This window comes from Anarhichas minor, unplaced genomic scaffold (assembly GCF_050575085.1).
Source record: "Anarhichas minor isolate MPS153535 unplaced genomic scaffold, ASM5057508v1 ptg000004l, whole genome shotgun sequence".
Classification (NCBI taxonomy): Eukaryota; Metazoa; Chordata; class Actinopteri; order Perciformes; family Anarhichadidae; genus Anarhichas; species Anarhichas minor.
The window spans coordinates 12,115,655-12,139,609 of NW_027466450.1; the positions used below are offsets into that span (position 1 = coordinate 12,115,655).

At 39.6% G+C, this 23,955-nt stretch overlaps 2 protein-coding genes across 2 annotated transcripts; both read left to right on the forward strand.

Annotated features, from left to right (window-relative positions):
- Nucleotides 1-137: 137 nt before the first annotated feature.
- Nucleotides 138-12,289, forward strand: LOC142969577 (ras-related protein Ral-B). The gene is made up of 5 exons (XM_076109554.1): nt 138-261; nt 8,922-9,138; nt 9,730-9,938; nt 10,358-10,535; nt 10,643-12,289. The coding sequence occupies exons 2-5, from the start codon at nt 9,025-9,027 to the stop codon at nt 10,763-10,765; spliced, it is 624 nt and encodes a 207-aa protein (XP_075965669.1). The 5' UTR covers nt 138-261; nt 8,922-9,024; the 3' UTR covers nt 10,766-12,289.
- Nucleotides 12,290-12,422: 133 nt separating this feature from the next.
- Nucleotides 12,423-15,862, forward strand: LOC142969571 (ras-related protein Ral-B-like). Its single transcript, XM_076109541.1, has 4 exons — nt 12,423-12,722; nt 13,314-13,522; nt 13,941-14,118; nt 14,228-15,862. The coding sequence occupies exons 1-4, from the start codon at nt 12,609-12,611 to the stop codon at nt 14,357-14,359; spliced, it is 633 nt and encodes a 210-aa protein (XP_075965656.1). The 5' UTR covers nt 12,423-12,608; the 3' UTR covers nt 14,360-15,862.
- The last annotated feature ends 8,093 nt before the right edge of the window (nt 15,863-23,955 follow it).

Consider the following 23,955-nt stretch of genomic DNA (forward strand, 5'->3'; position numbering starts at 1 on the left):
TTAGTTGCATTGAACGGGTCAAATGTGACAAGCTCAATTACACTTAAATTGCTTTTAGCGAAAATCTAAACAAACGACGATAGACTTGACGAGAGGCGATGATGACGTTACTTCCTGTCATCTGTAGTTTGTACTTCCGGAAGGTGGGGCTTTTGTTGCAGGAGCGGTTAGCTTTTGGAGAACCAATGTCCCGACAGGCTCTATTAATGCAGTCATCAAGATAACATTAACCGAGGGCAGAAATACAAAACTCCTGCGTTGGTAAGTGTTCATACATGTCTTAATGGAGTCGAATAAATGGATGTTTCTGCACGGCCGTTATAGAGTAACAAAGTACCACACCTGTTTTAAGCAATGGACCTAACGTTAGAGGGGTGACCGCTTAATATAACGATGATGCGTTCAGATTAACTCTTAATTCGTATCGGTTTTAACTAACTGTTAACAAGTTTCAGTGTCAGCTTTAGTGTTGTAGTTTGCGTGTAATGCATGCCTTGGTTAGTGGGTACAGCATAATGCTAACATTAATCATCGCTGGTAAATTATCTTTAGGTTAGCTAGCGTCAATGTTTAGCGTTACTGATGTGAACGTTTGCTTTAATTTGCTGGCACTCCTTCAATTTTCTTTATTTCTGGATGAATGAAAAGAGCATGCATGTTTTTATATGTTGGCATTCATTCCACCTGATGTAGGGCTGCGGTAGTAAAAACGGTAGTCTTGCTACCAAAGTCCGTGTTTATGAGTCTGTGTGTTGATGTCAGTTGCTGTTACTAGCGTTAGCTTATAAAGCTATTGTAAACTACGCTAGCGTGAAGTCACATTAGCATACGCGTTTGATATATATATATATATATATATATATATATATATATATATATATATATATATATATATATATATATATATATATATATATATATATATATATATATATATATATATATATATATATATCTGTTAGGTGTTGTTGGGGGTTTTAGTGAAGCTAATAGTATGCTTTATTAGCTCTAGGTAAAATGAACAAACCGTTTTAATTATATTCCCGTTGATAATTAACGTTACGCCAACGCTACTTCCTGAAAAGTCACCTCCCCCTGAGAACATGACACACCCAAGGCTGGCTCATGGTTTCTTCACTTAACGTTATTCCCTGTCAGCAACTGCAGTGTGGCACAGTAGTTCTTGTTATGTATCTGATAATAATCCAGTTATTGTCACATATGATTTCCTCTATGATCAGTCTGCTTAATGCAATTAGTTAATAATCTTATTTTCTAGTGGACCCATTGACGCACAGTGAAGGAGGACATCTGTTGCTCATTTAAAAGCTGCTAAAGACGTGGTCACTTGTGGCTAAATACAAACAGGTCAAACTAGTACAGTTTTAAGGTAGAGGCAAACTAGTTTAGTGCAAGAAGGGGATGCTCGTATCAAACCTTTTTTTGTTTGCAGACAGGTCGAGGAGATTCGGGATAGGATAGTGTTGACAAAGCAATACACGGTTGCTCCATCTCATTAATAATACTTCGTTTTGGTATCAGGGGAAAGTGACAAATGCAATTCATCATCCAGATTAATGTGTCTCAAGGGTCATTAAGGCCTAGTTTAAAAACCTAAAATCTTTAACCGCCTACTTGATCATCTTTTCTACTTAATCCTCTTTGCTGGATAAGTCCAGGATTTTGTGGTCCGCAGATGCACGAGGGATGTGCTCCACTCCGGATTTGTCTGGTTATTTATTCGATACGTGCAGTGAAAGAGTTATTGATCACTCGGTCAATGCTGGTTTGCTTTTATCAGAGGATTGTATGTCACACCCCTGAGGAAATATTATCCATACCCAGAGTCAGGTTGTCGTTGACATATTTCACAGAACTGAGACATTAGCTTTGATGAATGTGGCACAAGGCAATCACTTGCTTCATGGTGAATATTCCAAATAAAGTTTAAAAGATAAGACTTGAGGAGAATACACACAATCTGGGTTCTCCCAACACTCAGAGGCACATTCTTGATAACAAACAACACCTTATTAAAATTGTAATCTTCTTTTGTCCATCAGAGAGTGTATCTAAAGTTAAATTGGAAATGTGTGTCAATGAAAATCATATGTGTAGTGAAGCTGCATCAGGGCCAGTCAAATTCATAGTAAAGGTGTCTTATATGTGTCTGGATTACGGCTTGAATATTCTCATAATGTATTATGATTCAGTGTTGAAACCGCTGATCCTCATGGGGCTTTGAATATCTGCTGATCAGATCAATCTGAATTAATCATAGCATGTCTTGTGGAGTTCGGGGTAAATATTGAAACTCAGACTCCACACTCAATAGCCAAAGAGAGCTGAGTGGTACTACTGCACCCTAGAGCCGCTAAAAGTTGTTTGATTCCCTCACCGCACGCCATGCACAAAGGTCACTGCCCTAAACATGGCCTGCTGGTCACGCATAGCAAACAAGCATTAGCTGATGTTATGTGTGAGACCACAGCGGTGCTCTCTGTGAGTTTGCTCTCCGAAACACACAGACCAATGCTCAAGCCCGTAGGTGGAAACGGTCAAAAGCCTCGGAGGATATGAGTGAGATCACTGATTCTTAAGTGACAGATCATTACCGTGAAGAGTGCTATGTGATATTGAATATTTCAGTTAACTCGTCTGGAATGACATGCGGTCACCTCCCTCTTATAAACAACCCATGAGCACAACGCTGATTCTACAGCACAACCAGGGAGCATGGCCAGGGAAACCAATTCAGGGATTTGTTTTGCAGTGTTGTAGGGCTCCACCAGTGGTGGGTGGTTTTTGTTTTAGTACTATTGATGGCTGATATAATTTATAACTACATCATGCAAGTTTTAAGTGTTTTTCCCACCATAGCATAATTAATTGTTTTAATGCTGGGACTGAAAACTCTCCAGAGAAATTGAAACTAATGAAAGAGAGTCAGTGCATTGATCAGCTTTGACCAACATTCTAGCTGCTTGATGCAAACAACAACACAGCTGGATTGTGATTGCAATTCTGGGAAAGATAGATGTTGACATAGTTGTAGACTCATTGCAAGCGAATGACATCAGAGGTGAAGAAAGGTCTGGTGAATGCTGCAGAGCTGGCCCTGCGTTCATCCCTTTTCACTGTCAACACTGTCGGGATGTTTAATCCCTGTTGCTCCACACAGGCTCTTTTTTCCACTTGAATGTTTCTCTTCATGGTAATCCCTCTGGTTCCTTCCTGTTACTGCAACTTGTCAGAATTGACGAGCATTTCGTGCAAGACCCTCATTTCCCTAATTTTGGACCTAACCTATTTGGCTCATACCAAAGAGGTCCATCTGCTTTTCTGATCAGGTTTTCATTTCCTGATCAGGTTCCCGACTGACCCGGGCTCTTGTGTGTCATAGCACAGGACTCAGGAAACCATCTGCTACTGGTGTTGGCATTGGAAGTGGATTGAAAGGGTTGAAATAATGATGTACAGCTTTTTTTTACTGGACTATGAAAGTGAGTGGTTATGTGCAGGAGATAGGGATGTAGATGCATAGCTGCCCTCAGTTGTCTGCTTTCCGTCAGCAGGAAGTTTTATATATTTTTGTGTGAATGTCATTCATTACTATGAATCATGCCTGAGGAGCATGTGGCCATTGCACAGTGCAGGGAGCTGTCATTAACTGGGGATACCAACAACAATCCCAGTCATCTGAACAGATATATGCTGAAGAACATTTTGTACATAGAATCATTTTTCCCCTCGTTTAGTTTAGTAAAAGAAGACTCAGAAAATAGGAAGTATTAAATCCTGTTTTCTTTGGTCTATGACTGTTTGACACAATTTTTGCTTTTGCTGGAAATTCCCAACTCTTTTCAGGATATGTGAATCAGACTATTATGTATTTTTCCACTTGCAGGCGAATTATTCATTTAAGGCTAGATGGATGTTTCTCCCCACAAAGCAGCCAATTGGACACAGGCCTACTCTCATACATATCGGCAACATCTTCTATCACGATGTGTTTCATTTCATATCTCTAACAATATAGGCTGTATTGCAATATAGCATAATCAACAAATAAAAAGTACTGGGTATTTACTTAAGACATTTAGTGCAGAATAATCCGATTTTCTGAGAAGTTTGATCCGGCGTGTGCTTGTTATTACCAGTTTAGGTGATGTAATTGTATATCACGATATCTTGATCTAGAAAGACAATAAATGCTCATATTGAATTATCACCCAGCTTTACTACAAGGAAGATGAACAAGTTATAATAAGGTTCTTTAAACTCGGCAAAAGGTTTTCAGGCACCATGATCCCCCCCCACTGGGGGGTTCTGGGTAGATGTTAATGTTGTGCTGTCATGGTTTACAACTCCCTGTGTTGTAAACCATGATAGCACCGCAGGTCCCTAGCACGGTGTAGGTGATATGTAACTGAGCCTATTGTGTTTTCTTTTCGGGTAAATGAAAAAAAATATATGGCAAGGTGGGAAATAAGTAGTGGGGAGTTATGAAGTTTTCCTTCCATCTACCCTGGAGCAATGCAGTGGAATGTTTAATGTAAAAGACACGAGTGTTTGGATAAGATCACCAGGGCCGGCTGTGGAGAGGTTAGAGAGGAGAGGATATCTGTAATGTAATATCTGCTGTGTGTTGGAGTTTAGACCCACGGAAAGCTTTCGCATCACAATGTCATCGCGGATGCTTGTGCTCCTTAAAGTTCCACAACATTTTGTGATGCTTTGCCCCGAGTCATAGTTCTGAGTGGGATCAGTGACGACCGCACTTCATTTGCACCTTGATGATGGCTCCCATGTGAATAAAAAAAAAAAAAAATTTTTTTTTTTTTAGACTGGAGACGAATGTGACAAAGCAGCTCAGTCAGTGTTGCTGAAGTAGGAAGGATTCTACCACCGAGAGGATTTAGTTCCTGCTGCCCGCTCTCATCAAAGGCTCCTCTGTGGCCGAGGCTTGTTAGTATGCATTGTAGGTGCCTTTCTGAGAGTTCCCTCTTTGCGGCTGTATACCGAATTATTAAGTGAGCCAAGTCATTTCCTCATCTCCACTGGCAGTGGCCATTATAACTTCTGCATAACTCGTATCTGAGATTTGCTGTTTAGTTGTGCATCAGTGGTTGCTCTGTGATCTTAAATCCCTGTTGCTGTGTGTCACAGAAGAACCTTTCTGACTCATCTAGGTTGTATTGTTTTCTCCACAGTGAGCCGTGATTAGGACCGGTTACGGTTGGTAGCTGTCCAGAAGCAAAGCGCCCAAATTAAGACCTTTTTTTTTTTCAGCCGAGGAGCGGTAGACATTTGATGAGACACAGCAAGAGGTGTGCAGCTGGTGCGTTAGGGAGGGAGTTGTGTATTACTGGCAGCTGAACTATTACGGGGGAGTCTGTTAGCAGTGGTGCAACGGATCATAAAACCCACGCTACAGAACGGATCACGGATCCGGATCTGCACAAAAGAAAAAAAAAAGGGAAGAAATATTACTTTTAGAGATCCCTGAACCGCGAGTTGGAATCCGTACGGATCACGGCTCAACACTGGTCCGCTACAAGTTAATAGTGTTCAAAAACGGTGGCAGGTCACAATCATTTTTACCACAATTGTCTCTCCTCAAGTGACATCACATCCTGTACGTTCTGTTGGATACTCCCATTGCATCTGTGCAACATCAGTGTTTCAATTCAACCACGACCCACCCTAGGCCACCTCAGATTGTTTTGGTTGACTCAGTTGACCCACTGATGATGAGAGAAACGCTGAGATCATCTCCTTCTCGGATCCTTGGAATCTGGTGGGTTGTTAATGGGCCAGAAAAGCCCCCGCTTTCTCCCCTCAGAGAGGAGAGGAAATCCCCTCACCCCTGGTTCCTCAGGAATGCAGAGAGAGGGTCATCGGGGCCTCTGCAACGTTGGCTCAGATGTCTTGAATTTACACACGCACATCATTTCACTTATTCTACTTAGCACAGAGTGGGATAGTTATCACAGTACATGATGTTGAATTTGACCATCACTTCTTGTGTTTTGTACCAGTTAAACTCTTAACTTCTGCACATGTGACAGATAGTTCATTGACAGATCACACCTAAAGAAAGAGGGCTCTACTTTGCTGAATAAAAAAGGAATGCATTCAAATATAACCTTTGGAGCATTCATGCCAAAGTGTTGAGTTGAGCAGGAAGGGAACACGGGCCCATTCTCCAGAGGGACTCCTAATGAATTCCTGTAGCCCACACTGCACTGGTGCCATCTATATTTCAGCAGCGTAGCAGCCAGAGTGGTCTTTTAGACGGCCCCCCCCCCCCCTCCTTCTCCATAACTCTACACCCCGTTAAAGAGGACCAGCACCAAGCAGACTCCGGTTCCATATGTGGGTCAGGCCTAAATATTCATTATTATTTTTCCAATGCCTTCCATTATAAGGCTTCAAGCTACTTGTGGTGAACTGCAGCTGGTGGAAATATGGTGGATCCCCTGCTCGAAGGTCTTCTTCAAACATATACTTTCCCCCACTTGTGTGTGTGAGCACGGAGAAGTGGGTTAGAAGTGAATAATTTACATGGTGGCCCTTATGCATAAGTGCTGACTTTGGCATATGTTCTTTTAGAAGGTGTGTTATTGTGTGTGTGTGTGTGTGTGTGTGTGTGTGGATATCCTTCCTAGTCTGGTTACTGATAAAGACAGGAAGAAGAGCACAGGTCAGACATCCTTGTCAGGGACAGTGGATCCACTTCCTCAGTATCCATCACAGCACTGTAGCTGGCATACAAGCGTAGGTTAATTAGATGCAAAGCACATGTTCCCCTCTGCCTCTGGACAACACAAGGAAATGTTGCAGCGAAAGCTCATCTGCGCAATTGCACATTTACGTAGAAATTGTTCATCTAGACCAGGCGTTTGCAATGCTTGTGTGAAACAACAACCATGTGGAAATCTTACAGGACTTTAAGCTGGTGTCATGGGCTTCCGTGATGTTTTGACGTCATCTCTACATTTACAAGAAAAACCTTTTAATGTGAAAACACAAAAAATCTCCACCAGAGTCGGAGGTTGTTTTTTTTTTGCTGCCATCAGCAGGAAATGTTTCCTCTCCCGTGCCTAGTCTGGTTAACTCTCAGCGCACACTCGTCTCGCTGTTTGAGCTGAAGTGAGATGTTTACTGTTAAGCAGGAGCGGACTGTGAATAATGCTATGAATCAGCTCTGTGCTGCCATTAGTGTGACATCCACACAGAAGGGAAGGGTTTTCTTTCCAGATAGAGATGCAACTACACAGTGTAAAGAATGTAAATAAAAAGTTTGTGTTCTACCAAGTCAAAGTGTTTCCTTTGCCCTGATGTTAATTTATATAATGTGACATCTGTTGACATTACCGCCAGCTGCTCAGATGTGTATTTGACTGTTGGTAGCTGGTTGTGTGAGATGGGTGTTTGATTACTGGTTACTTACTGTTGACCTATCCAGCAGGATTGTCAAGGGTGGAGCCCGTATAACAACAGGGTGAGCTGCAAAGGGTTGGGACATTCACGTCAACTCTCCAAGGGAAGTTAAGCTTGGGGATTTTGGAATGTTGCACGATTTCCATAAAATATTGAACTTGTTTTGGGGGGGGCGATTACACACAAAACATGCAGATCTGTGTGTTTATATGGTACATTTTTGGTTACAACTACGGCCATTTAATTTAATTATAACCATTCACTGCATTCATACATGCAGAGACTTTTTTACCTGCACCAAAACATTTGTATACTGCACCACTATTTGGTGTATGTGTCCTTTAATCTACCTCCATTCATTCTTCATTGTAAAACATGTGTTTTATACATGTGTTGGTCATTCTAACCTAAGATTGCACACAGCCCATATTGTCTGCAAGTAACTTTCCCCCGTGTGTTAACTAATTCGCCAGTTAGCTCACCCACCACATGACACATTTCACACTGTATGCATTTGGCAAATGAATGGATTATGTCTGCTGAAGGATATTGTGAAAGGTCCGTTTCTCTCTGCATGTGACATTGTAATCTGATGTCATATTGATCAGACAGAAGGCGGTAGAAGTAAGTCAGTAGGCTAGTCCACAGGAAGTGATTGATCTAAACTTCTGCTGCATCATGAAAAAACAACTACGATATTTGCTGTTTGGTTGATCTCCCAGAAACATTTTGGGAGTCGGTGGCCTACGATGTCACTTTTGTTTCATTTTCTGTCATTTACGCATAACCATTGATTATTACCATGAAAGTGACTAAGTGACGAAACAAAATGAAATAATGCTGACTAGTCCGCCATCACTGCTTTGTCACAACTTCAACCCTGAACCTCTCCATAGATGGCTACTAATGACAGGCTGGTGACTTGTCTTCTGTGCACATGTGACTCTCTTGATACAACCGTTTCCTGTCCGTCCAAAGGCTGTGCAGGTTAAGACATGGCAGCCAGGCGTTTACAACGTAGCACAAGTTGTGTCTGACAGAGATAGAAGATATGGAAGTCAGGTGACAGCAATTGACTCTGAGCTTTCACCTTCTAAGGGCAGGGCCATTATAGTGCAGATGGATGGCCAACGACATCTCCCTTCTTTTTAACGAGGTTAGCACACGATGCCCTATTTTTAATGCATTCCTAAATGCCGTCTCGCGGTGCAGAAATGATAGCTTCATTACTTCCGATCAGCTAAAACGACCTTTTGATGGCGAACTTTATAAAGTTCTAGGATTCATGATTAGGCAATTTGGTACTTTAATGGGGAGGGTGGGTGGGGGGGGTTAGGATTCAAGATGTGCTGGAGCTAAGCCGAGCGCCTTGGCACGGCAAGTTACTGTCGTAGTGAAAATCCTTTAACTGTCCTCACACCTATGGAGTTTATTCACGGTAGATGTTGACATGTTTCCACTTCTGTCATTCACAGGTTTTGTCGGAGTGTCTGGTTGCAGAGGAAGTGTATGCGTGAGTGTGTGTGTGTGCGCGTATGTGTGTGATTGTGTGAAAGATACACAGAGAAGAATCCAGTGATGGCTACCGGTAAAAGTAAAAACCAGAGCTCTCTGGCACTGCACAAGGTGATAATGGTGGGGAGTGGAGGCGTGGGGAAGTCGGCCCTCACCCTGCAGTTCATGTATGATGAGGTGAGTCAACACACCCGTAGAAACAGCCTAAACCTGCTGTACATGGGTTCAAACAGTAAGCACTGGTCACTTCTAACCAGTTCACTTTTTAATCATTGTAAAGATTCAGTGGTTCGCCAATAGAAAGCTTTTAATGTGAAACAATTGCAAGAAGTGTTTCATGCAAAATGGTTGATAAAACAGTGAAGCTGCTGTCGTGTTACATGGAAGTAAGAGCGTGATGATGGGAAACAACAGTGGCTCCTCCACCACAGAGGTGCTGCTACACTACTACAAGGTTAACAGGTGTTCTTGTAAAAAGGACACTTTTCTCGAGTCCGCTGCTCGCTTGACCAGAGATGTTGTTTACTGTAACAACACTCAATGCAGGGCAGAGACGGTCACAGATCGGCTCCGCTACCAAAGCAGCATATCTGCTGCATTTTCCATGCGTCTGCTGTCCATTAGACGGCTCAGACACGCTTCTATAACCTGCGGGGCTGCCTACACACAACTCCTCATGCTAAACTGATGCTTTACACATGTTAACACAAGTTGTAGCATGTTTTACACTTCAAAAATCTCCAAAGAAATGTCTCTTTTCATCTCCAGTTTGTGGAGGACTACGAGCCCACCAAGGCCGACAGCTACAGGAAGAAGGTGGTTCTGGATGGGGAGGAGGTCCAGATCGACATTCTGGACACAGCCGGCCAGGAGGACTACGCTGCCATCAGGGACAATTATTTCCGCAGCGGGGAGGGCTTCCTGCTGGTGTTCTCCATCACAGAGCAGGAGTCCTTCTCTGCCACTGTGGAGTTCAGGTACCGTCTCCCGCCTACATCTGTCTTTGTGTGGGACCGAAAAAATACTGTTAATGGTGCACCTGTTGGAGCTCGGGACTGCTATCGGTATCGGCCGTCAATTATATACCAGCCAGTACATGTTGTCCATTGCTGACCCAATGGATATGGATATTTTGCCCCCAATACCAATACCATGTCCTAAATTAGTAATGCAACATGTTGCTGAACTACAAGTAAAGTTATATCTGTCTGGGAATTATTATTTGACACATTCAATGCTGAATGCGACGAATGATTTCAAACGGTTTAAGCATCAGAGAAATGAGTTGTTTGGAACGTCCCTTGGTAGATTATATTAGATTTAAACACAATGACCTATTTACACAAGAAGAACTGGTGAAAGTACCAACAATACATAATCTGTGCCGTGCTTGCAGGGAGCAGATCCTGCGGGTGAAGGCGGAAGAGGACAAGATCCCTCTCCTCGTGGTCGGGAACAAGTCCGACCTGGAGGAGCGTCGGCAGGTGTCTGTGGATGAGGCTCGAGGGAAGGCCGAGGAGTGGGGCGTCCAGTACGTCGAGACGTCAGCCAAAACCAGGGCCAACGTCGACAAGGTGCGGCAACACACACACGTCACTCTACATTACTGTAAATTGATGTCTTTTCAACTGTTAAGTGTGCTTAATTGATTTCATTCTTTCTTTTTTTTTTTACTCTCCAGGTATTCTTTGACCTGATGCGTGAAGTACGAGGCAAGAAAATGGCAGAAAACAAAGACAAAAACGGAAAAGGAAAAAACAAAAAGAACAAGAAGAGCTTCAAAGAAAGATGCTGTTTACTTTGAACTCTTCATGGACCTTAACGATCCACAATACAACTGTGAAGTTGGGGAACAAAGCAGAGCGTCCTTCCCATTGTCATTCAAATTCAATTTAAACTTTTTTTTTTTAAGTTAGTTGGGTTTAGTTTAGTGTTTAGAACAATCTCAACCCTATTTTTTTTTGTTTTTCATTAATGAAATCTGAGTTTCTGTTTCATTGGAAGATAACCACTGTTGTGACTGTGACTCGGCCTGCAGTGCTTGATGGCTCACAGTAAGCCAATGACCAAACTGCCACTGCCACTAACTTTGCTGCTCAAGACATTGTCCACTGTTAAACTCAGCGACTATACTGCCCTTGACTTTGGTTCAGTGTGTTTTACACCAGACTTGTTGAGTCTTTGTCAAGTTAACAGTGCTATTCATTTCCTTACCTGCTCTAAATCGTAACCTGTAATCTGTTCGTATACATCCCTCGAGTCTCTCTTCATCGATTTACAAGGAACTCAAATGCTGCTGTCTGTCCTTTTTTTGTAATCGTTTATGATGACACTTAATGTCTATTGAAGATGTTGGCCTCATTCATTCATCTGTCCAGACTCTCATCACTACGACTTGAGAGAACGTTTCTCATTTTGGAGTCTCTGAGGCTGCTGTTTTGTTTTTCTGACCACAGAAGAATCGGTGCAGTAAGAGGTCCTGTTGTTAAACGTGTTTATTTTACTCCACTGTTATCAGCCCTTATATGATAACCGCAGATCAACCCAGAAGATGCTTTGCAGTTTTTCAGGAGGACTGCTGCAAGTTAATATCTTTGGTGATTGTGAAACAAATGTATCTCTGAGCTCACAGAGCTTCATGTAGATATTATAACATATATATTATTGTTGGATATTCTGAGGCTGTGAAAAGAAGGTTGTCATGTGGTTTCTAGTGTTTTTTCATGTTGGTATATGTAATCATGGAATCTGGCCCTTCTCACATTGCAGATTACTTCCTGTTTCACACGACTGTTGACATTTTCAGTCATTGACATTTTCAGTCTGTACTGTGAGACAGGTGTTGACAATCCAGGAGGCCATCATGATTCTGGTCCACGATGACATTATAATCAATAACTTCTTATTAGTCTTTCTTTTTATACCTTTGGTCTTTTTAATATCATGCACTACATTGCCAATACCTAAGAAGTAGACTGCGTGTGTCGCGCTGGAGATCTTTTTAAACAATTTGTGCCAACAAAACGTCAAACAATGTTTGTGGATGTACAGTATGTATGCTTATTAACCGAGTGTGTGTGTGTGTGTGTGTTTGCATTCACCAGAAGATCCTACTACTTTTCTGTGTCTCTAAGTGAAGCTTTGAAGAGGGCGCCAACTTCTTAACTGTTGTTAAATCAAGTGCTACAGTGAACAAGATGTTTCTACCACTGCCTGAACCATTCTTTGTAACCCTCCCTTTTTCTTTCACTCCCTACTGCTGTGAGTATGCTTTTATCTCTCTGCAGCGAGAGTGTTGCCGAATAAATGCTTTTTCTTTTCTTTGTAAGTACTGGACATTATTCTGACTGTATTCACATGTCACACTGAGCAATCCTAACCACAGCAAGAGATGATTTACACAGGTTTTGATCTAATTTAATTTTGAAACCGATTAATTACATTGTCCCCAGTAGACACCGACTTGTTCTGACTTGTCTTCTGTGCACATGTGACTCTCTTGATACAACCGTTTCCTGTCCGTCCAAAGGCTGTGCAGGTTAAGACATGCCAGCCAGGCGTTTACAACGTAGCACTGTGCTAGAAGTTGTGTGTGTGCGCGCGTATGTGTGTGAGTGTGTGAAAGATACACAGAGAAGAATCCAGTGATGGCTACCGGTAAAAGTACAAACCAGAGCTCTCTGGCACTGCACAAGGTGATAATGGTGGGGAAAGGAGGCGTGGGGAAGTCGGCCCTCACCCTGCAGTTCATGTATGATGAGGTGAGTCAACACACCCGTAGAAACAGCCTAAACCTGCTGTACATGGGTTCAAACAGTAAGCACTGGTCACTTCTAACCAGTTCACTTTTTAATCATTGTAAAGATTCAGTGGTTCGCCAATAGAAAGCTTTTAATGTGAAACAATTGCAAGAAGTGTTTCATGCAAAATGGTTGATAAAACAGTGAAGCTGCTGTCTTGTTACATGGAAGTAAGAGCGTGATGATAGGAAACAACAGTGGCTCCTCCACCACAGAGGTGCTGCTACACTACTACAAGGTTAACAGGTGTTCTTGTAAAAAGGACACTTTTCTCGAGTCCGCTGCTCGCTTGACCAGAGATGTTGTTTTCTGTAACAACACTCAATGCAGGGCAGAGACGGTCACAGATCGGCTCCGCTACCAAAGCAGCATATCTGCTGCATTTTTCATGCGTCTGCTGTCCATTAGACGGCTCAGACACGCTTCTATAACCTGCGGGGCTGCCTACACACAACTCCTCGTGCTAAACTGATGCTTTACGCATGTTAACACAAGTTGTAGCATGTTTTACACTTCAAAAATCTCCAAAGAAATGTCTCTTTTCATCCGCAGTTTGTGGAGGAGTATGTGCCCACCAGGGCCGACAGCTACAGGAAGAAGGTGGTTCTGGATGGGGAGGAGGTCCAGATCGACATTCTGGACACATCCGGCCAGGAGGACTACGCTGCCACCAGGGACAGCTATTTCCGCAGCGGGGAGGGCTTCCTGCTGGTGTTCTCCATCACAGAGCAGGAGTCCTTCTCTGACATTGTGGAGTTCAGGTACCGTCTCCCGCCTACGTCTATCTTTGTGTGGGACCGAAAAAAAACTGTTAATGGTGCACCTGTTGGAGCTCGGGACTGCTATCGGTATCGGCCGTCAATTATATACCAGCCAGTACATGTTGTCCATTGCTGACCCAATGGATATGGATATTTTGCCCCCAATACCAATACCATGTCCTAAATTAGTAATGCAACATGTTGCTGAACTACAAGTAAAGTTATATCTGTCTGGGAATTATTATTTGACACATTCAATGCTGAATGCGACGAATGATTTCAAACGGTTTAAGCATCAGAGAAATGAGTTGTTTGGCTGTCCCTTGGTAGATTATATTAGATTTAAACACAATGACCTATTTACACAAGAAGAACTGGTGAAAGTACCAACAATACATAATCTGTGCCGTGCTTGCAGGGAGCACATCCTGCGGGTGAAGGCGGAAGAGGACAAGATCCCTCTCCTCGTGGTCGGGAACATGTCCGACCTGGAGGAGCGTCGGCAGGTGTCTGTGGATGAGGCTCGAGGGAAGGCCGAGGAGTGGGGCGTCCAGTACGTCGAGACGTCAGCCAAAACCAGGGCCAACGTCGACAAGGTGCGGCAACACACGCACGTCACTCTACATTCCTGTAAATTGATGTCTTTTCAACTGTTAAGTGTGCTTAATTGATTTCATTCTTGTTTTTGTTTTTTTTACTCCCCAGGTATTCTTTGACCTGATGCGTGAAGTACAAGGCAAGAAAATGGCAGAAAACAAAGACAAAAACGGAAAAGGAAAGAACAAGAAGAGCTTCAAAGAAAGATGCTGTTTCCTTTGTCCTCTTCATGGACCTTAACAATCCACAATACAACTGTGAAGTTGGGGAACAAAGCAGAGTGTCCTCGCCATTGTCATTCAATTTAAACTTGTCTTTTTTTTTTAAGTTAGTTGGGTTTAGTTTAGTGTTTAAAACCTCTTGCACACGACGCCCCCAAATGTGGGGGCTCTCGGGCTTAGGGAGGGTAGCAAATATCGTCCGAAAAAGGCCCATGTTGATAGCGAATATTGTACATGTGTACATTTTTTATACCGGATTAAACAGCAACGTATGGGCAACACTATCATATAAGTCACTTTTTACACACTCCAAACACAACTATACACTACTAATATAAGCAACTAGAAAACGTGGCATAAAACCACGAATTCCTGGGCAAAAATCGGCGTTATATTTACTGCACATCGATATTTGAACACCATGCTAACAGCTACACAGCTAATCAATGCATCGCTTACCGTTAGCATTCGACGCAGAACCCATAAATGCCTTCGGTTTTTCTCTCCGTGAAACCACCACAAAGCTGTGAGTGAACAACGGCAACACAACAGTTCCCTTCACCGGAAAAAAAATCGTTGGTATTTGCTTACCTTTTATGAAGAATCTGAAAAATAACGGCGAAAATTATCCGGTTCAAAGCTAGAATCATTGTTGGCAACTGCATCCTGTCTGCTTCTCATCGGTTTCCTGTAGAAGGGGGGTCAATCTAACATGCTGGACCCGTGGGTGTGTGGTCAGACTTTTGGCGAATGGAATTTTACGCTCGGGGGATGCGCGGCACTCTTTGCATCTTTACTCGCTGAACATTCTGTCAATCAACACCCGGCTTCGACGCCCGCTTTCCTGAGACTCTGACGCGTCGAAGGCGGGTTCATTGACTGAAATCGACCGATGATAGGCTGAGCTAGAGCCCCATACACACACAGCAACTGAGAAAATCCTATGGATGAGAGCCACAAACAGGCTCTGTTATCAGCCCTTATATGATAACCGCAGATCAACCCAGAAGATGCTTTGCAGTTTTTGAGGAGGACTGCTGCAAGTTAATATCTTTGGTGATTGTGAAACAAATGTATCTCTGAGCTCACAGAGCTTCATGTAGATATTATAACATATATATTATTGTTGGATATTCTGAGGCTGTGAAAAGAAGGTTGTCATGTGGTTACTGGTGTTTTTTTCATGTTGGTATGTAATCATGGAATCTGGCCCTTCTCACATTGCAGATTACTTCCTGTTTCACACGACTGTTGACATTTTCAGTCTGTACTGTGTGTGTGTCTGTGTGTGTTTGCATTCACCAGAAGATCCTACTACTTTTCTGTGTGTCTAAGTGAAGCTTTGAAGAGGGCGCCAACTTCTTAACTGTTGTTAAATCAAGTGCTACAGTGAACAAGATGTTTCTACCACTGCCTGAACCATTCTTTGTAACCCTCCCTTTTTCTTTCACTCCCTACTGCTGTGAGTATGCTTTTATCTCTCTGCAGCGAGAGTGTTGCCGAATAAATGCTTTTTCTTTTCTTTCTAAGTACTGGACATTATTTTGACTGTATTCACATGTCACACTGAGCAATCCTAACCACAGCAAGAGATGATTTACACAGTTTGATCTAATTGAATTTTGAAACCGATTAATTGCATTGTCCCCAGTAGACTCACTGGTGCGTATTGCCCTCGGCTGGCTGGTGGGGGTTATGGAACTACTCCCACTACGTATGGACACTGTACAGTTACTTTGGCATTAGGCACTGAAGTGAAATGTTATGCTTGTCATTTGTTGTTCCCTTTGGGGCATTCTCTGCCCCAGTTTGGTACAAAAAAAAACAAAAAACAGCATTTACTCACTTTGCATTGATTGTTCCTCTGCCATCTGGAAAAGAGTGCCAACGGTCTGTTTTTCTTGAGTTTGACGTGATGTACTACCACCGATTTTAATACCCTTACAGGCTTATCCTACATGGTGGGATGAGTGTAATGTTACCCTCAAGATGAACCAGTCGTGGACTCTCATTGCTGAACCCCTGGGGCTGGCTGGCTCACAAACTCATTTCACAAGATGAAAACAGCGTTTCCTACATCATCAGACAAAGACGAACCAGATATCACTTTGAAAATATGGTTCTTGGCAGGAAGTGTCTTCCTTCTCTTATGCAAAAGGAAATTCCACTGACTTTTAGTCTCCTCTATAGCTAAACATGAGAAAGTGTGCAATGTCTCTGATATGCTGATGCACAGTGTCTTTCCAAACTTTAAAAAGTGCTTTTATATTCCGTGGTATTTCTATAGGGACTTGTTTGTGTCTTTCTTACTCAGAAAAACAGTTTATAGTGACCGTATTCCGCTTTATTTTGAAATATCTTGTTCCATTCCTTCAGGGACTGATGATTTGCTGTGCTGTTTGTGTTTGGCTCTTTTTTTTTTTTTTAGCATCAAGTCCCCTTTGGTGTCAACACTCCCATATCCCTCATGTCCCCACATCAATCGCCTATTTGTTAGCCATGCAGCAGCTCCTGTGTGTGCATCTTAACAGCATCACAGATAAGGCTGTTACTTCTCTGGTCTTTTGGAGAGAATGGTACATTTACTAAGTATTGATTAAACGGGAAAACACCAGGTGAATTCTTAAATTTAGGTGCTCACCTTTTAAAAACCGGAGAGTGCAGAGAGAATTGCTGTGGGGATTTAAACCTGCAACATTAACGGCTTCCAGATTTACTGCATGCCTCATATATATATATACACAAACAAACTAATCCCTCCCCAATTTATATGAAATCTAGCAGGTTTTAAAGCCTGTAGCAGCATTTCCACCAGAGGAGCTAAACATGTCACAGCTCTGATAAGCACATTTACCTGCCTGACAGTCACCTCTCTGGATTTCCATTCTCCCCCTGCACCTCTAAGTAGGCAGATTAGGTGGTCCGTTAAACCCGCAGGAAGGCACTTATTTAGAAATATATGAAAGGGCAAAGTGAGCCAAGCTAATGACCGATGCAGTGTCACCGGCGCACTCTCAGGTCTTTCATCATTCTGCAGAGAGGGCCCCCGTCCTCTGAGTAACCCTCGTTATATCTGAGCTAATGTTGGGGATGAGGATATGTTCATGTGATAAAGCACCATCACAGTCCTTCATTATACAGAAAGAGAAACAGACTCGGTGGAATTGTGCTCGACCTATAAGATGAATGCAATGGACAGAGAATAACTCCTATTTTAGTGACTGTGCCATATCCTGTTTTCTGCACGGGGAGGGGAGACCGGTTCACCATTTGACCATTGGATGGCAGTCTTGGTATTCTGTTGATCCAGTCTGCTGTGCTCTGTCATTAGTGCTCTCACTTTACTTTCCACTGCTACACTTCAGTCAATACCTCTTGAAGATACTGAGCAAATGTTTAGAAGTATTTACACTATGAGTTCCTGCAGAATTATGAATATTCTATATGAAACAAATAACATTTATTACACATCCGTGTGTGTTGAGTAAATCATTAACTGACATGAGAGTGACAAGAAACAAATATTCACCGGAGAGACACCGGTTCAAACAAACGTCAAAGATTACCATATGGCCATTGTTGGCATTATGTCAGTCACTGTAGAACTGAGCAGTGTGTTGATGCTGTTATCGCTGTCTGAAGGGGAAAGCAAACCTATTTGGACTGCCATGAAACAACAGCCCATACTTCTTCCACCTCCACTGTGTGGCTGTAATGGCAAAACTATCAGCAGCTTCACATTGCAGCACCAATGACTGTCAGTGGGAGAAAGAAAGCAAGCCTATTTCAAAGATCACTTATTTTTCCCTGCCATTTTGCCTTTTAAGAAGAGTGAGGTGCTCCTTCGGCAAATCCTCCCTGCAGACGGGGTCCTCATATGTTCTTGTTTTCTTGTGTGTGTGTGTCAGCACCAGTGTAGGTATCTGCTGTACAACAGATCCATTGTGCTTAACAGGGTAATGGAAGAGTCTGTCGACTCACCACTCCGTATAATCAAATGAAGCCCCTTTGAGCTTGTGTTAATTCTTTAATGAACAATTAGACAGATCTGCTTTGTGTACATGTTCGTGTCACATGTGAGTGTGCATCACTGGCTAGCTCACGGCCGCCGCTCTGCACCGCTCTCATATGGCGCGTACTGCAAAAAGAGTCGTCGAGAAAAAGCGTAGCACCCACCCTCCGTTCTCCCTCAGGAAAAACACTTTTAGCGATGTCAGCACGTTTGCCGTAGTTTGTACTGTTAAGCGCTGTTAGCACCGTTAGCTGCGAGCCACCGGTTCAGGCGTCACCATGTTGAGAGCCGTTGAGAGGCAAACAAAATGCACCCAATCTTGTATTGTGCACCTTCATTCTTCATGGATGTTAAAACTAGACATTTTAGATATTATTAAAACCCAGAGATTTGTGTTATTGTCTTTAACAGTTGGGTTTTTGAATGTATGCTTTACATCAGGGGTCACCAACCTTTTTTAAACTGAGAGCTACTTCAAGGGTACCGAGTAGGACGAAGGGCTACTTATTTGATACGAACTTCCTGAATAACAAAATTGCACAGATCACCTTAATAATAATAATATATGTGAAGAGACTGTTTGATCACATGTCAGTTAATTATTCCTCACAATAATTATTAATAATGATTTCCACAACAATGATGGTATAGCTACACATACATATTTAAACATGCAACTTTTATTTCTGTTAATCTGTTTCAACATTTGAAAGTCAGAGGTATCACATCTCTGATATTTTTGTATCATCACATGATCAAAGCCGGTTACTTTTGCACATAGCGCCTGCTGGTGAATGATCCAGTGGTAATGTAGACATTTTGCGAAGTCTGGGTCACCTTTGCATTGCGCAATGAAGCCTGCATGCCGGCCCGTCATCGCGGGAGCCCCGTCTGTAGTCACCGACACCAGCTTTTCCAATGGTACATTTTTCTCAACGAAGAAACTAGTAACCAGTCTCGTCTATAGCCGAGCGGGGGATCCAACCCTCCGAGGCGCGCGAGCGTCTTCGGGCGCCCGCGTTCAAACCTCTAGTCTGGGCCTTTTCGGTCGGATTGCGTTGCCTCGCCTCTACCCCCGCCACCCCTGAGTTGTTGCCCCGCGGCCTGTTCCAAGGAATTACGGACCTGACGACGGGGTGCGCTCGCGGCGCGCGTCTGGCACCAACGGGATGCGCCCGCCATTCAGAACCTGAAAACCTAGTGCGGTGCAGCAGCCTCGTCCTGGCTGTCCGCCGTGCGCCTCCGGGTACCCAACTCTCTTAACTCTCTGCAAGCGTTTTTGATTAAAAAAGAACAGCAACTACAATTTTAGACGGAGCTCCATAATGACTAGTGCTATTTTTAGAACATGTCTTGCGGGCGACTCACGTGGTCCCTGCGGGCGACAGGGTGCCCGCGGGCACCGTGTTGGCTACCTCTGCTCTACTATGACGTTTATAACTGCAGCAACTCCCTTCATCAACACCACGACCAGTGGCTGGACTCCAGCGGGATTATGCCTTATCTGACCTCAGCATCATCAGCCCTCGATTGCCTTCCTTCAGGATGGAGTCCAATCGTCAAAGACGTTGCATTATTCAAATTTGTACAATGTGTAATAAATGATTGTGAAATTCTAATGAAGTTGCTCCTGATTGAATTACTTTTTTCGACATGCTATACTGAGACTGTTTTTGACTTTTTTCAATGAGTTACTTTATTTTTAAAGTTGCTTTTTAAGTAACTTTATTTTTAAAGTTGCTTTTTAAGTGACTTTATTTTTTAAGTTGCTTTTGAAGTGACTTAATTTTTTAAGTTACTTTTTAAGTAACTTTATTGTTGAAGTTACTTTTTAAGTAACTTTATTTGTTAAGTTACTTTTAAAGTAACTTTATTTTTTAAGTTACTTTTTAAGTGACTTTATTATTGAAGTTACTTTTTAAGTTACTTTATTTATTAAGTTACTTTTTAAGTTACTTTATTATTTAAGTTACTTTTTAAGTTACTTTATTTTTGAAGTTACTTTTGAAGTAACTTTATTTTGTAAGTTACTTTTTAAGTTACTTTATTTTTTAAGTTACTTTTTAAGTAACTTTATTTTTTAAGTTACTTTTTAAGTTACTTTATTTTTTAAGTTACTTTTTAAGTTCCTTTATTTTTTAAGTGTCTTTATTAGCCTCTGGAACGTCTCCAGATCCCGTTTTTAACAGGAATCTCTGGTGAGCACACATGTTCCAGTTATGAGGGGTTCTGTAATTAGAAAGGGTAACGAGGGCACAAAACTAGCCAAGGTAATTTGTAATACCAGTGCCAATTTAGTAAACTGGAGCTGTGGGAGATGTCAGGGTGTAGTCAAACATACACATCAACGTGGGTGGGGTAAATCAAAGCATGCACACATACCAGGTGAGGTGCTCCCTCACTACACATATGCTAATATCCTGTCATATGGGCAAAATTGTCTTGCCCAAATATATACAATAACATGTTATTGGGATTATGTAATCAGATTACAAAAAAATAAATCAGTATTAACCCAGATTACATTTTGAAAAAAATCTGCACTCAGATTATAGTTTGACCAATTCTAATTGCTGAATGTATTCTACTGTATATCAAAGAGTTTTTTTATTTTCATTGAAAATGGAAGAACATGTTGAGGAGGAAAAATAAAGTAATTTAAAAAGTAACTAAAAATATAAAGTAACTTAAAAAGTAACTAAAAAAATAAAGTAACTTAAAAAGTAACTAAAAAAATAAAGTCACTTAAAAAGTAACTAAAAAAATAAAGTAACTTAAAAAGTAACTAAAAAAATAAAGTCACTTAAAAAGTAACTAAAAAAATAAAGTAACTTAAAAAGTAACTAAAAAAATAAAGTAACTTAAAAAGTAACTAAAAAAATAAAGTAACTTAAAAAGTAACTAAAAAAATTAAGTAACTTAAAAAGTAAAGTAACTTAAAAAGTAATTAAAAAAATAAAGTAACTTAAAAAGTAACTTAAAAAATAAAGTAACTGAAAAAGTAACTTAAAAAATAAAGTAACTTAAAAAGTAACTAAAAAAATAAAGTAACTTAAAAAGTAACTAAAAAAATGAAGTAACTTCAAAAGTAACTAAAAAAATAAAGTAACTTAAAAAGTAACTCAAAAAATGAAGTAACTTAAAAAGTAACTAAAAAAATAAAGTAACTTAAAAAGTAACTTAAAAAATAAAGTAACTTAAAAAGTAACTTAAAAAATAAAGTAACTTAAAAAGTAACTAAAAAAATTAAGTAACTTCAAAAGTAACTAAAAAAATTAAGTAACTTAAAAAGTAACTAAAAAAATAAAGTAACTTCAAAAGTAATTTAAAAAATAAAGTAACTTCAAAAGTAACTAAAAAAATTAAGTAACTTAAAAAGTAAAGTAACTTAAAAAGTAATTCAAAAAATAAAGTAACTTAAAAAGTAACTTAAAAAATAAAGTAACTGAAAAAGTAACTTAAAAAATAAAGTAACTTAAAAAGTAACTAAAAAAATAAAGTAACTTAAAAAGTAACTAAAAAAATGAAGTAACTTCAAAAGTAACTAAAAAAATAAAGTAACTTAAAAAGTAACTAAAAAAATGAAGTAACTTAAAAAGTAACTAAAAAAATAAAGTAACTTAAAAAGTAACTTAAAAAATAAAGTAACTTAAAAAGTAACTTAAAAAATAAAGTAACTTTAAAAAGTAACTAAAAAAATTAAGTAACTTCAAAAGTAACTAAAAAAATAAAGTAACTTCAAAAGTAACTAAAAAAATAAAGTAACTTAAAAAGTAACTAAAAAAATAAAGTAACTTAAAAAGTAACTAAAAAAATAAAGTAACTTAAAAAGTAACTAAAAAAATTAAGTAACTTCAAAAGTAACTAAAAAAATTAAGTAACTTCAAAAGTAACTTAACAAATAAAGTAACTAAAAAGTAACTTAAAAAATAAAGTCACTTAAAGTGTACCTGTAAGTGTAATGTGACTTCACCAACTGTAAACAAATATTTGTGGAACTCAAATTCTTGGGTCATGTGGATCCAGTTTGTGCTACTGGTTGAAGATGCTGGTCGCTGAGTCTTGGAGGCTGAAGTTCCTCTGAAGGCTGTGACACATTGCTTCCAAAGCAAAAGGACTGGATGTATGACCTTCATATCATATTAACATAAACCTTTCTCGAGCTTCAGCATTCACCTCTTCAGGTTGCTGCTTTTTTTTTTTCTCCAACCACTGAAAATATTGAGGTTACTGCTAAACTCAAAGGCTTCAGAAAGTCTCAGTGAAAATGCATGCAGACATCAGTAGCTGTCGTCGCTCTTGATGATTGTTTAATATGGGTTGTCAGACAGCTCCAGTTGTGTTCTCCACTTGAGAGTGAGGTGATCTTAGAAAGCCTTAAAGCTTTTTTTAAACTGCATTATCAAAATCTTTATTCTTTTTGGTGTGACATCGTAAGACTGTGAGGAGAGGCTCCTCAAAGTAACTTTATTTTGTAAGTTACATTTGAAGTTACTTTATTATTTAAGTAACTTTTTAAGTTACTTTATTTGTTAAGTTACATTTTAAGTTACTTTATTTTTTAAGTTACTTTTTAAGTTACTTTATTATTTAAGTTACTTTTTAAGTTACTTTATTTTTTAAGTTACTTTTGAAGTTACTTTATTTTTGAAGTAACTTTTTAAGTAACTTTATTGTTGAAGTTACTTTTTAAGTAACTTTATTTGTTAAGTTACTTTTAAAGTTACTTTATTTTTTAAGTTACTTTTTAAGTGACTTTATTATTTAAGTAACTTTTTAAGTTACTTTTTAAGTTACTTTATTTTTTAAGTTGCTTTTGAAGTTACTTTATTTTTGAGTTACTTTTTAAGTAACTTTATTGTTGAAGTTACTTTTTAAGTAACTTTATTTGTTAAGTAACTTTTTAAGTTACTTTATTTTTTAAGTTACTTTTTAAGTTACTTTATTTTTTAAGTTACTTTATTTTTTAAGTTACTTTTTAAGTTACTTTATTTTTTAAGTAACTTTTTAAGTTACTTTATTTTTTAAGTTACATTTTAAGTTACTTTATTTTTTAAGTTACTTTTTAAGTTACTTTATTATTTAAGTTACTTTTTAAGTTACTTTATTTTTTAAGTTACTTTTGAAGTTACTTTATTTTTTAAGTTACTTTTGAAGTTACTTCATTTTTTAAGTTACTTTTTAAGTAACTTTATTTTTTAAGTAACTTTTTAAGTTACTTTATTTTTTAAGTTACTTTTTAAGTTACTTTATTTTTTAAGTTACTTTTTAAGTTACTTTATTTTTTTAGTTACTTTTTAAGTTACTTTATTATTTAAGTTACTTTTTAAGTTACTTTATTTTTGAAGTTACTTTTGAAGTTACTTTATTTTTTAAGTTACTTTTAAAGTTACTTTATTTTTTAAGTTACTTTTTAAGTAACTTTATTTTTTAAGTAACTTTTTAAGTTACTTTATTTTTTAAGTTACTTTTTAAGTTACTTTATTTTTTAAGTTACTTTTTAAGTTACTTTATTTATTAAGTTACTTTTTAAGTTACTTTATTTTTAAAAGTAAAATCAGCATGTCGAAAAAAGTCAAAAACGGTCAGTATAGTTTTTGACT